Raw genomic sequence first — 14,188 nt, 5'->3', positions numbered from 1 at the left:
TATAGATCAAGATAAGAGAGAGGCCTGAGGGGGAAAGCAAACAGGCAACTATTTCATTAACTAATGCTTTAATGTTCACAGGATAAAATGTGCAATGTATTTCTTACTTAATCAGTATTAATCATTGAATAATTGATGTAATAAATATAAGATGTTGTCTTTGATAAATTTGTATTAACCAATGAAATGAAGGTTGCATACAGAATAACTTTATGGGGGCAGGGCAGCTCAACCTTGAAGAAACAGAATCTCCTGTGTGTATGTATGTGTGTGTGTGTGTGTGTGTGTGTGTGTGTGTGTGTGTGTGTGTGTGTGTGTGTGTGCGTGCGTGCGTGCGTGCGTGCGTGCGTGCGTGTGTGTGTTTTCTTTCCTAACAGATGGTTTTTAATAATGATTAAAGTGTTTCCTTAGAAGTAGTATTGCAGTAAAAGATTTAATATGTGTTTATCTATCTAAAGAAGTTAATGTGTGCCCTATTCATATAACCAATTTTACAAATAATGAAATGATGTCATGATATTGAAATATGTTTTACATAATAATCACTTTCATCTTACAGCTTATGTTTTTTATAAATGAATGTTTTATTAATGATTTGTTTTTAAGAAAGCATTATAACATGCTATGTGAATTGGAGGAGTACTAGGGAGGAACGGCAGGGCTCCCAGGGATGAGAGGAGAACAGTTTGTTCTTCTTTGTCTATGTGTGTCCATCTTTGCCTACAGGCTAAAATTGGGTGTGGTGATGGAGTCAGATGGACGAGGGGAATGGCCTTTGTGGGTGGAGATTTTCTGAAGAAAGATTGACGTCACATATTTTATAAATATGCATGTTACTTCCTGAGCTGGTTGTTCGCTACTTGAGAGGACCCAGCGCTGTTAAACTTTTTCATATCTGATCAATAAATATTTGAACTTAGAGATTTGTATCTTGTGCCTTTCCTCTAAATTATGAACATGCAAATGGACGCCTTAAAGTCCAACACAGCGCTCGTATTGCTATCATGAACCTGTCTGCTAGTAACAACCAAGAATTGACCAATCAACGTCAAGAGCCCCCCAGAGCTTGCGGATTACGACCGGAGAAACATCTTCAGGTAAGTCACTTGTCAACAAAAATAAAGTAGCAAATATTTTAAATTGTTTTAAACGAAAAACCTCTAGCACAGACTAGCTTTGTAATTTAGGTAACTAATCCAAACTAATAATTAAACGTCAATTGTTATTTTATATATATGTATATATATATATATGTGTGTGTGTGTGTTGTTGTAATCGTTATAACGTTACTGTAATCAAACTTATATGTTTTATAGATTTGCCGAGTAATCAAAATAAAGTATAACGTTACAGTTTACTACATCTTTACTACAACTTCGTACACAGTAAGTTACATGCTTCTATTTTTAGTACAGTAGCAAATTTTTAATTGTTTTAAACGAAACACCTGTACCGTTAGCCAGGCTAACATTAGCTTTGTAATTTAGGTCATTAATACAAACTTTTAATTAAACATCAATTGTTATTTTATATGTTGTTGTTATAATTGTTATACTGTAAGTTAATCTGTATGTTTTATAGATTCACAGAGCAATAAAGTATAACTGTAAGTTACTACAGCTTTACTACAGCTTCGTACACAGTAAGTTACATGCTTCTATTTTTAGAACCTTTAAGTGTATTTTGATGCTAAACTTACTTGTTTTAGCTAAATCAATTGTAAATGCATGATTTAACGTTAAATGCTTTACTTTTAACGTTATTAGAGCTTACTCTGGAATATAATGCTGATATGTTAGTTAACATTTTGAATCTGTTGGAAAAATATACATATTTATATACATAGAATAATAAAAATCAACACTGTAAGGTGATCATAAGTAAATATATGCAATTTCTGCGTTATTAATGTGATTTTTTTTGTCAAAACATGAAATATAAATAGTCAGAGTCAATATGTTTGTTATCAGACATAAAAATAATATCAATCTATGCACAAGTTTTCTATTTTGGATGAGGGACTGTTATGAATGTTATGGAAGTGAAAAAAAGACACACGTTTTTGAGAGAAAACATTGTAGGATTTCAGTGAATTATTATGCACAAACCAGAAGCCAAAAACAAAACAAATAGAGAAGGGATGACCCTTTTTTAGAACAAAAACAATGCATTTAAATCTAATTTTCATGTGTGCATTAAAGAGGAATATGTACTGTTATGGATGTGACAGTTCTGAAATGGTTTTTATATGATTATGAAAAAGGCATACTTAAAATGCTTTAAAATCTTTAAGAAAGAGACCTCACACGGGTATAAAAACCACAAATTTTTGACATCTAAGCAATAAATGCAGTGAAAATCTTTGGTAAAAAATGTTTCATGGTAAAGTTAGCATTTGTAAGGAATTGCCCATATAGTAATGTAATTTACACAGCTGGATTACCAAATGTGTTTTCTTTTTCTCTGTAATATTTATATCTTCATTTTTTAATTCAGATGGAGCCTCGCTTCAGGAGACGGGCTGATGGCAGCCTGAATCTTTCGGACACACTGGAAGCAGCAAAGGTGAAGGAAGCCAACAAAGGAAAGCCTTACACAAGACCCCTGTCCCCGGAGGCTGTGCTGGACAAGGCCAAGAAAAGCTTAAGTCAGCACCATGGAGATCCAGCTAACAGAAAGCACCTGCTTGGTTTCTTTGAAATCCAGTTTGGTATCTTTCGTGGGCAAACATTCAGGTGGGTTGCAGAAAATGCACAAGGGTATGCTGCTTACCTGGTTGTATCTATGAAGAGGGACCCCACAGGAGGCAGCAAAGACTCTCAAGAACATGCCCACAACAAGGGGAGTTTCAGGGAGTATATTGAGCTCTTTCCTTCTGGCAAAATTGCCATTGCTATGAAGGAAGAGCAAAATGATGCAAAAGCTTCCAAGCACGATGCCCCTACTCAGCACGCTGCACCCACCCAGCACGCTGCACCCACCCAGCACGCTGCACCCACCCAGCACGCTGCCACCACCCATGCTTCCACTGCCTCTCTACGCTCCCTCTTGGTTGGGAAGTTGCCTGACCAAAGAACCCTGACCAAGACCATAAAAAGGATGGTTTCCCCCATCAAAACCACACCTTGTAAGCAAACATTTATGTGTAAAATACTTGGTTTGTTTTTTGTATTTGTTGCTGTTCAGGAGTCATGTTTAATTGTCCCTTGTTTTGTTTTGTAGCTTTGGCCCAGGCACGTGCACGACCCTCTGCCACCCTCACCCATCCAACTGTGTCCATTGAGGGAGCCACAGGGCCCACAGCCACCCTCACCGACCCGACTGTGTCCATTGAAGCCACCGCAGGGCCCTCAGCCACCCTAACCCACCCCTCTGTGTCCACTGAGATAGATGACAGCACACTGCTGGCAGAGGCAACTATGTTTGAGGAGGCACATGTGGCATGTACGTTTATACTTATTTAAAACATATAACAAAATATTCAAGTGTCCTTTACAGGCATAATAAAGTAAAGTAAAACAATGGGTGGGTTGCACCGACAAGGATTAGGCCCAAACATTTAATCTTGTTTAAAAATAAACAGGGTTACATTTAAATTATCATTTTGATCCAGGTTTAAATTTTACATTAAACCTAGATTATGCATGACAAATGCACTGGCACAGCATTATATCACAATATCTGAGCTTGTTTCCTGCCACATTGCTCCATTAATCAATACAATAGACTGTTTTAATAGATTGTCAAATGTTATTATTTTGAATCAACCCTTTAGATTTCCGATGCATGTAGGTAGTGATTTATAATACAAAAATGACTTTACCTTTGCCTGCATAAACTGTTTATTTTCTTTTGAATGACAACGTCAACATTGTTGCTGTTTAATTACAGCAAATTCATCGTGGCGGACAAAATAAATCACAGATGAAGGGTGTAGTTAAGGTTTTAATCTAAGATTTGTTAATCTGTGTTTAAATTGAAGTAGTGCAACACAAGTCAAATTAAAATTAAACTAAGATCAACAAACCCTGGATTAGCTCTAAACTGTCTGTCAAATTCTAGGCTTAATTGAAGCCTTGTTGGTGCAACAATGTGAATTAGTGTTTATGTTTTTTCCAACAAAACGAGTCTGTCTTCCAGCTGGATGGATACACACCCTGCCTGAAGTAGACCAAAGGTGGATATCCAAGGCACTGTTCAGGTGGGCTGCACCAGGCCGTCCTGAGCTGATCTATAACAGGGTGGACAAACTTTGGTGGTATCCTCCACCGGTACCACTGAAGACCAGTAGTGCTCCTTCCTTGGAGAATTACTTTGGCCATCCTCTGCTGCTCTGGATGCCACGAAAGCTGTGGCAATTGAAGCTGACCTGTCCACATCCAGACTGTCAGAAAGACCTTCTGACCTCAGCTGGCCTGCATCAAAAGATCAGGGTCGTGATTGCTTTAAATAGTGTGTACTTTGTGGCATCTGAGTACCTGGCCTGCCGAAGATGTAAGAGAAAGGTCATCAGCTGGAGCCATGATATCGTCTCCCAACTCGACATTGGCCACAGAGTGCAGTTCCCCTGCATTCTAACCTCAAAACTTGCATGTGACATTCAGGTAGTATGTTTAATGCGTCAACGAGGCCTGGGAAACAGCAGCAGCCAGATCCAGCGCAAGCTGCAGGAGCGTCATGCTGAGGTCTGGTTGCAAAAAACAGTCCAATATCTTACAGATTGCAAGGGGATTGCCAGTGCTGTCACATCAAGCTTGATACTGCCTGTGACATTTGAACCGCTTCCTCCAATGCCTTCTGTCCCTAAGCACCGGTGGCTGATGCAGGTCTATGCCCAGGATGTCCTGCAACGGCTGGATGAGATCAAGGCCGCTATAACATCACAATATGGTCGGATCTTAAAAATGGATTCCACAAAAAAAGTAGCCAGAAAACTAGCAGGACCCAGCTATGGCACCGCTGCCTGGGCAACCAATGTTGGAAATGAGCATGGACAGGTGATCATGTCCGTGCTCACAGCAAGTGAGGGTTTTGGTCTTGGGCCAATGATTGAAGGCCTCATTCGGAGATACAGAGTGGCTGGGTTAGCTCCTCCCGAGGTACTGTATGTGGACCGAGACTGCTGTGGCAACACTCTTCTGAGGAGGATGTTTGAAGAGTGGGAGCAAATGACCATCCGGTTGGATATATGGCACTTTATGCGGAGATTTTCTGTGGGTTGCACCACCGACTGTCACCCGTTATATGCCACATTTATGAGTCGCCTCAGCCACTGTATTTTCATGTGGGACCAGGACGACCTGACGGCCCTGAAGATGACAAAGCGTGCAGAGCTAGAAGCTGACTGGAGACCATCATCTGAAGCTGATGTACTGCGCCGTATCAGCCGTAGCGAGCTAGCCCTACATTGCAGGAGAACCACTCGTGGGACCAAGGAGACCCTGACGATGATTGAGAGCCTCATTCAGGCCTTTGAAGGAGATGCTGGTCGTGACACTCTGGGAGTCCCTTTAATAAACTCAGCCCGGATGAGTGAGATCATAAAGTCCCAGCGAAAGCATGTGGCCTGCATCCAGGATCCTCAAGGTGTGCAGCTCTACATGCAGACGGGCACTTTAATGAAGGGAGGGCATCGTCTGCCAACTTACCGCTGTGCCAGAGGTTCTACTTCGCTGGAGTCTTTTCATCTGCACCTCAACAGATTCATCCCAGGTAAGTAATTTTAGTCACAGAATTTTTTTAATAAGATTTTACTTAATTATATATTGAAATAATTATGAGAATAGCAAGAACAGTTATTTATGTATTTATATGATTTTTTTAATGTACAGGCACGCTGGCAAGTGACACCTTTTTTCAGGCGTATCTTTTGGATGGACTTGCAAGGTGGAATGAGGACCGGGCTGTGGCAGCAACGACTGATGAGCAGCAGCCACATTCCTATAGTCATCTTCTCCGTCATGCTGCCAATATTCTTTCAGAGGAGGTCATGGCCATGAAAATCAGCCCTTATGTTGGGCCAAGAAAGTACACTGGTAGATAACTGTTTGTTGTTTTTGGTGACAATTACACACACACACACACACACACACACACACACACACACACACACACACACACACACACACACACACACACACACACACACACACACACACACACAAACAGTGTTATAATAAAGAGTAATAATATAATATTTTGGTATATTATCTAATTGTCATTGTTTTAATATTTTAAAGGTGAACTTATCGGAGTAGAGTATCTTTACCAGCAAACTGGTAAAGTTCTGCAGGACTACAGGTTGGCCATTGAAGAGTCTGAGACCACTGAGGTTGCTATAGAGGTGGAGGAAACTTATGATGAACTTGAGGAGTTTCAAGACATCACTGTCCCCACCTTTGACACAGAGCGGATACCTTCTGCTGCTTCACAAGCATCAGTGTCTGCAGCATCATCTTCAACCCCTCCGGCAACCAGACCCAAGTCATCACTGTATGTGTCACCAGTGAGATCTCCTGTCACCAGCTCTACGTCATCACTGTCTGTGGTCCCTCCAGTACCAGTCACATCTTCTGTTTCCAGCTCACTGCACACTCAGCCAGCACTATCTCCTGGCGCACATAGCTGTGAGTTTTACCAAAGTATTTTTATTGAGAGTTGTTTGTTGTCACACTAACTCTAAATGACTCTAAATTAATATTTGTCATATTGAAAGATAAGTACAAATGTAAACTAAATATTTACCTTTTTCATGTAGCCCCAGGTAACCAAGGGTCCACAGAAACTGACCTTCCAACATCTGAAGAGAACCCTTTGCATGATGTAAGGGCACGGTTTCTTTTTTAATGTACATATACATGTATGCAAACAAAATCTGGGTTATGTTGGCTGTGCTTTCATGTGAATATTTGTATTCATTGGTGCTTTCAAAAGTTGCTAAATGATCTTTCATTTTAGGATTGTGTTGGACCCGATAATATTGAAGGTTATGGAGCTGTGCAGGACTTGGCAGAGTATTTGTTCAACCTTAGAGAACACCGTCTGGCCTTAACTGGAGAAGAGTCTGATCAAATCATCAACCTATGGCAGGCATTGGGGGAGTTTGATAAGAAAAAGACCACTTACTCGCCACGTCACCAAACCAACCTAAAACAGGGACGATTCAGGGCCAGTAAGAAGAATGTGGCACCAGGTGTGGAGAGCACCAGAAGGTATGCTAAATTTAGCAAATACGGGGTTTTGATTTGTTTAAGGGTTTTGATTTTTATAAAAAAGATAACCTGACGAATTATGACTAGCTTATCTTCCTGCAGCCTGTTAAGTTCATACTTGGCCTAGATATAACAAAAATTGTTAGTTGTGATTTACGTTTAATGCTAATTTTATGTTATGTAAGTTACATTCCTCTGGACACAGTTCTAACCATACATCGTTGAAAAAACGCAGACCGGGGTCATTATATAGTGCCACAGGGATTACATATTTTTGTTGGCTGACCCTCTCAAAAAAGCCAGTTTATTTTCTCATAGACTTTTGGATTATCACAAAAATAATCTCTGTGTTTAACAACAGTTTAAGACACTTTTTGTCCAAAGCTGTGATAATGCCACAACACAGTAAAACAGTAGATTCCTAATTTATTGATATGATATTTCAACATCGACCCAGAAAACAAACAAGACAACATAACTCTGCAAAGATATTACAAATTAACATTTAGACAACACATAGCAAATCTGACAGAAAAAAAAACAATAAACTCAACAGAGAAAAGTTCACACACTGAAATCAATTTTACATTAATAATATGTATTCTGCTGTAATTTGTAGGTGTTTCGTTGGGAATCGTAGTCCTGCACAGAGGCCTGACTGCAACAGAGTGGTGGAGGGCATCTTCATAAGGCTCTGTGCTCTCTACCAAAACGCGGTGCGTGATAATGGAGAGAGGGTCACCCGCTTCACAATGATTGCACGGGTCTACAGACATATCCGAGAGTGCATCCTCACCAATGATAGGGTGATGAGAGAAACCACCATCCAGCTTCCACAGATGAACGCTAAAACAATCTCAGACTGGTGAGTAAATTAGCATTGTTACCGCTATACCAAAACATGAACCCTCTGTATAGCCCTCAGCTGCTTTAAGTAATTGACACGGTTGACCGAATGTAACTGTGAGTGCTTTGGCGGGTCTAGAAACAAATCAACAAGTCCAACTTCTGTTTACTTTTCTATTATGAAAGATATGATTTATTGCTTATGACATGGTCTTTAACAGACTGTAAGAATCCATAATCCAATGTTAATTTCAATGAAAGTAGTCATTTTACAAAAGCAACATGACACTAGGGTGTGATCAATTGCTATATGATATCAGCTGTGTAATGTTGCTGCATTATAGTCGTGATTAAACAGTAGATGATCACAGCACTTTTTTATTTTTGTTTAAATGTTTATTAATACTGGTTGTTTTATGTTTTTCCAGGTTCTCCAAGCGTGACAAGTCACAGGATGTGGGGGTTACAAAGCAGGGTATCAATTTCCCAGATGCACCCATGGCTGGACCTGAGAAGCTTCCTGCGGCTTTGCAGAAAGGGCCGAACCTATTTCCAGGGAGCTTGGCTGAGCCTCACCTTTTTGTCCTGCCAAGAAACACTGCTGGGGAGGCAAAACTCAAGAGGAGGTCACAACCTCCAGCCATCTCCCAGGCACCACCATCACATCAAAGACTCCCTATCATTGCACCAGCAATACCCGTCTCTCTGCCTTTCATTTTGCCCTCCCTGCAGCTTCCGACAGTTGTAGATACATCATCTTCAGTGCCTGGAACTTCACAGGTGGTGTTCTTTAACGTACCTTTACCTTCTGCTATGCCACCATCAGCTCAGACACAAACATCCAGTCAAGCTGTACCTTACTCCACTCAGCAGTACAGGAAGAGAAAACAGATGAGGGAGGACACTGGAACTGTCACACGCAAATATGTGAGGAAGACAGATGTTATTCTTTGTAGAAAGTGCAACAAAGAGAGAAAGCCACCATCACATCTTCAGTACTTTGGCAACTGGTACTGCAAAGAGACTGAGACTCAGTCATATGCTGAATGGAGGGCTGTGCTGGAGGGACGTGGTTATGGAAAAAAAAAACAGGAAATGACAATCCTCCAGCTCCTTAAAAGTTTCACATTTTATATACACACTGTAAATAATACACACACTATACACACTGTAAATAATGTTAAGTTTACCTTGTTTATGGTCAAGTTTTTTATTGTTATTGTTTAGGATGACCTTTCAAAGTTGCACTACTGTGATAAATGTTTGTTTTGATTTAATATTATTTTCTTAATCTGACATGTCAAAGGTGCACTGCAAGTTTTTGTTATTATTATTATTATTATTATTATTATTATTATTATTAACATTGATACGTCAGAATTGCACTACGAAGTTGAATGTTTATTTTATTAATGTTTACTATTTATTATTTTATTTTAATAACTTATTTTAATGCTGTTCTGGTTTTTTATTTACCTTAAAAATCTATGCAAATAATAAATTTTTAATCCTTGCCCTCACATCGTTTCTGTGTCTATTTATATAGTCTATTAATTTGGCTACTCTATACTTTACGAATAAACAATATTTTGTAGCTGTAAACACAAAAACAAGTCTTTAATCAATAAAACACACCATAAGAACAGGGACAGTCCTGTTTATAGTTTTTATTCCGTTATTAAAAGTGTCCAATTACAGTGATGGGGGGGCTGATTTACAATTGATTAAAGTGCGGGAGACAGTGACGATGACACATGCGTGCACTAGCAGCGTCAAACTGACACGTCACACGAATTCCACCACTGGTCTGAGCGAGGCGCGAACTCGCGTCGCTGTGCCGTCTTTTGGTTGCTTTACCTCGACTAACACGCGCCGGCTTTAGCTCAGTTGGTAGAGCATCAGACTTTTAATCTGAGGGTCCAGGGTTCAAGTCCCTGTTCGGGCGATGAGTGCATGTTTGTGTCCTGCCGTCTGCGATCGTCTCCCCTTGGCGTTTGGTCGGCCTCGAGGACATATTGGATTTTGAAGGGCGGTTTCTCGGACAGGGATTAGACTTGTCCTCGACTAAAATAAATGTAAGAGCTGTCCAAACTGAAAAGAACTTTCACTGACACCATTGCCCTTTGCTTTGCCGTGAAATGCACACAAGTAATGTTTTTAATAAGGCATGATTGTTAAAACTAGTTGTATTGCTTAATTAAACTGAGGCCTAGTCCTGTCTTAAACTAATCCCTGTGCGGGAAACCACCCCTGAGAGACATTTTGCTTAAGGTTTGCAGATGAAAGTAAACAAAAAATTGATTGAGACCTCAGAAAATGAATGCCAAGCGCCTTCCGGCCGACGCACTCAGGCAAACCTGGAGGCACAGCCATGCCGGAGCCTGGTGGCACGCCGTGATCGTATAGTGGTTAGTACTCTGCGTTGTGGCCGCAGCAACCCCGGTTCGAATCCGGGTCCCGGCAGTCCACCCAGGGATGTGGATGGATCATCCCAACGTTGACCCTTTTGTACCTACCTGACCGACAAGTTCTTTTCAGCACACAACAAGCCCAGAGGGTTCGCAAGGATGACCCGTTGTAGTCGTGGCCGAGTGGTTAAGGCGATGGACTTGAAATCCATTGGGGTCTCCCCGCGCAGGTTCAAACCCTGCCGACTATGTGTGTCTGCTCCCTGGCTTCAGAGCTTCGCTTGTTGGTCGTTCCAGCTCACGAAGTGCTGTATTTCTGCTGCTCAAGTTGTTACCATTGGATTTGCGGATGGAAAACTAAGCAGCCTGTCGTAGTTTCTCCTGTGTGTGTTCAACAAGCAGCCCTGTTGTCAAGTGATGCAGCTTCCGTTGTCATATTGTCCATAAACAGCTCGCACAACATGAAACCAAAAAAGAGCTGGAACAGGTTTTTGTTTAGAAAGGATGTGCATTGTGGCTAATCGAGTTGATCCTAACCTGAGCCATGTTCTAAGATGTTAAGGATTAAGGCCCCACCCTTTTGTTTTCACAATTACCATAATTCCCTGCCCCGGCTTGTTGTCCTTAATTCATTTAAAAATGTTTTGCACTCATGCTTTTCCTAATAGACAGCGAATAATGAGTAAACCTCTGGTGAAGATCTCTTACCTGTCGAAAAGGCAAAACATACAGCAAAGCCATACCTTCTTCTTCTTCTTCTTCTTCTTCTTCTTCTTCTTCTTCTTCTTCTTCTTCTTCTTCTTCTTCTTCTTCTTCTTCGTTTAATGGCAAGTAGCACCAACTTTAAGGTGCATTATCGCCACCTTCTGTGTTGGAGTGTGGACAAGAGTTTGTCCCCACAAAAAAGGACCTAGATTCTCTTAATCAATCCTGTTATCTTTAAATAATGAAATGATCTCTTCAAGCCGTAACCGATTGTATTCTAAGGGTTCAAGTCAACAATTCCCACTTGCCTTTTTTCCATCTGCAACGTTTACCCTTTCCTCAATATACTTTCGTCAAAAACAAACAACATGCTCTAAAAGCAGCATCTGAAGTCTAATCTCAATTTAAAGCTTGATTACCACCATGTCGTCCAGCGTCCAGGTATGTGCACAGGAAAGGTCGTGACCTTTGCCGTCATTCTTTCGCAGAGGCAATATCGTAGCCTATGAGGTTTATCCGAGGCGTGATCTTTGCTGGTTGAAAACTTTACCCAATACCCCGCCAGGATGACTTGAAATACAGTCAGCTTTGGCAATTTTTGCCAGTCTCTTAAGAGACTTACAAGGTCGTTGTAAATGAAAGATGTCTGCTAGTGTTGTTAGTAGTGAGATTAGGGGAATCAAAGTTCCATCCCAATTGTTGGTGTCACATTCATTTCAATCTGTAATGTGGAAGTCAACGTTAAAGATATTAAGGTTATGTTTTTACAGAGTGTTCTCTACGTCATATGTAATGATTTTGCGGAGAAAAGAGCAAATCATAAAAATGATTTAGCTGGCTTTTCACAGGCAGGGTCACGTTTTTGTCACACGTGCTTTATCTCGTGCACCTCAATAGTCAGTTCATCATGTTAAGCAGACACACCTACACTTGCAGCCTGTTAAGTTCATACTTGGCCTAGATATAACAAAAATTGTTAGTTGTGATTTACTGCTAATTTTATGTTATGTAAGTTACATTCCTCTGGACACAGTTCTAACCATACATCGTTGAAAAAACGCAGACCGGGGTCATTATATAGTGCCACAGGGATGACATATTTTTGTTGGCTGACCCTCTCAAAAAAGCCAGTTTATTTTCTCATAGACTTTTGGATTATCACAAAAATAATCTCTGTGTTTAACAACAGTTTAAGACACTTTTTGTCCAAAGCTGTGATAATGCCACAACACAGTAAAACAGTAGATTCCTAATTTATTGATATGATATTTCAACATCGACCCAGAAAACAAACAAGACAACATAACTCTGCAGATATTACAAATTAACATTTAGACAACACATAGCAAATCTGACAGAAAAAAAACAATAAACTCAACAGAGAAAAGTTCACACACTGAAATCAATTTTACATTAATAATATGAATTCTGCTGTAATTTGTAGATGTTTCGTTGGGAATCGTAGTCCTGCACAGAGGCCTGACTGCAACAGAGTGGTGGAGGGCATCTTCATAAGGCTCTGTGCTCTCTACCAAAACACGGTGCGTGTTAATGGAGAGAGGGTCACCCGCTTCACAATGATTGCACGGGTCTACAGACATATCCGAGAGTGCATCCTCACCAATGATAGGGTGATGAGAGAAACCACCATCCAGCTTCCACAGATGAACGCTAAAACAATCTCAGACTGGTGAGTAAATTAGCATTGTTACCGCTATACCAAAACATGAACCCTCTGTATAGCCCTCAGCTGCTTTAAGTAATTGACACGGTTGACCGAATGTAACTGTGAGTGCTTTGGCGGGTCTAGAAACAAATCAACAAGTCCAACTTCTGTTTACTTTTCTATTATGAAAGATATGATTTATTGCTTATGACATGGTCTTTAACAGACTGTAAGAATCCATAATCCAATGTTAATTTCAATGAAAGTAGTCATTTTACAAAAGCAACATGACACTAGGGTGTGATCAATTGCTATATGATATCAGCTGTGTAATGTTGCTGCATTATAGTCGTGATTAAACAGTAGATGATCACAGCACTTTTTTATTTTTGTTTAAATGTTTATTAATACTGGTTGTTTTATGTTTTTCCAGGTTCTCCAAGCGTGACAAGTCACAGGATGTGGGGGTTACAAAGCAGGGTATCAATTTCCCAGATGCACCCATGGCTGGACCTGAGAAGCTTCCTGCGGCTTTGCAGAAAGGGCCGAACCTATTTCCAGGGAGCTTGGCTGAGCCTCACCTTTTTGTCCTGCCAAGAAACACTGCTGGGGAGGCAAAACTCAAGAGGAGGTCACAACCTCCAGCCATCTCCCAGGCACCACCATCACATCAAAGACTCCCTATCATTGCACCAGCAATACCCGTCTCTCTGCCTTTCATTTTGCCCTCCCTGCAGCTTCCGACAGTTGTAGATACATCATCTTCAGTGCCTGGAACTTCACAGGTGGTGTTCTTTAACGTACCTTTACCTTCTGCTATGCCACCATCAGCTCAGACACAAACATCCAGTCAAGCTGTACCTTACTCCACTCAGCAGTACAGGAAGAGAAAACAGATGAGGGAGGACACTGGAACTGTCACACGCAAATATGTGAGGAAGACAGATGTTATTCTTTGTAGAAAGTGCAACAAAGAGAGAAAGCCACCATCACATCTTCAGTACTTTGGCAACTGGTACTGCAAAGAGACTGAGACTCAGTCATATGCTGAATGGAGGGCTGTGCTGGAGGGACGTGGTTATGGAAAAAAAAAACAGGAAATGACAATCCTCCAGCTCCTTAAAAGTTTCACATTTTATATACACACTGTAAATAATACACACACTATACACACTGTAAATAATGTTAAGTTTACCTTGTTTATGGTCAAGTTTTTTATTGTTATTGTTTAGGATGACCTTTCAAAGTTGCACTACTGTGATAAATGTTTGTTTTGATTTAAAAAAAAATTTAGTCTGACATGTCAAAGGTGCACTGCAAATTTTTGTTTTTGTTATTATTATTATTAACAT

General features: G+C 40.5%; 1 protein-coding gene and 2 non-coding genes across 3 annotated transcripts; all 3 read left to right on the top strand.

Annotated features, from left to right (window-relative positions):
- Positions 1 to 1,004: 1,004 nt before the first annotated feature.
- LOC135719375 (uncharacterized) lies at positions 1,005 to 14,073 on the top strand. Its single transcript, XM_073811775.1, has 14 exons — positions 1,005 to 1,097; positions 2,497 to 3,127; positions 3,223 to 3,444; positions 4,141 to 5,712; positions 5,832 to 6,035; positions 6,240 to 6,626; positions 6,758 to 6,822; positions 6,958 to 7,211; positions 7,831 to 8,076; positions 8,486 to 9,129; positions 11,605 to 11,611; positions 12,615 to 12,860; positions 13,270 to 13,913; positions 14,069 to 14,073. Exons 1-14 carry the CDS (start codon positions 1,005 to 1,007, stop codon positions 14,071 to 14,073), a joined length of 5,220 nt encoding a protein of 1,739 aa, XP_073667876.1.
- Positions 10,635 to 10,716, top strand: trnas-uga (transfer RNA serine (anticodon UGA)). The gene has a single exon. It is a non-coding gene; the product is annotated as a tRNA-Ser (tRNA).
- LOC135719527 (U4 spliceosomal RNA) lies at positions 11,647 to 11,787 on the top strand. The gene has a single exon (XR_010521162.1). It is a non-coding gene; the product is annotated as a U4 spliceosomal RNA (small nuclear RNA).
- Positions 14,074 to 14,188: the final 115 nt, after the last annotated feature.

This window comes from Paramisgurnus dabryanus, chromosome 14 (assembly GCF_030506205.2).
Source record: "Paramisgurnus dabryanus chromosome 14, PD_genome_1.1, whole genome shotgun sequence".
Taxonomy (NCBI): domain Eukaryota; kingdom Metazoa; phylum Chordata; class Actinopteri; order Cypriniformes; family Cobitidae; genus Paramisgurnus; species Paramisgurnus dabryanus.
The sequence above is the reverse complement of the archived record's forward strand: the minus strand, read 5'-3'. Positions and strand labels throughout refer to the sequence as shown.

Excerpts from the sequence above, each read along its gene's own strand:
- LOC135719375 (XM_073811775.1), top strand. The coding sequence starts at position 1,005 with ATGAACCTGTCTGCTAGTAACAACCAAGAATTGACCAATCAACGTCAA. Across the intron at positions 7,212-7,830 it reads GGTGTGGAGAGCACCAGAAG|GTGTTTCGTTGGGAATCGTA; the intron begins GTATGCTAAATT and ends TGTAATTTGTAG. Across the intron at positions 12,861-13,269 it reads GCTAAAACAATCTCAGACTG|GTTCTCCAAGCGTGACAAGT; the intron begins GTGAGTAAATTA and ends ATGTTTTTCCAG.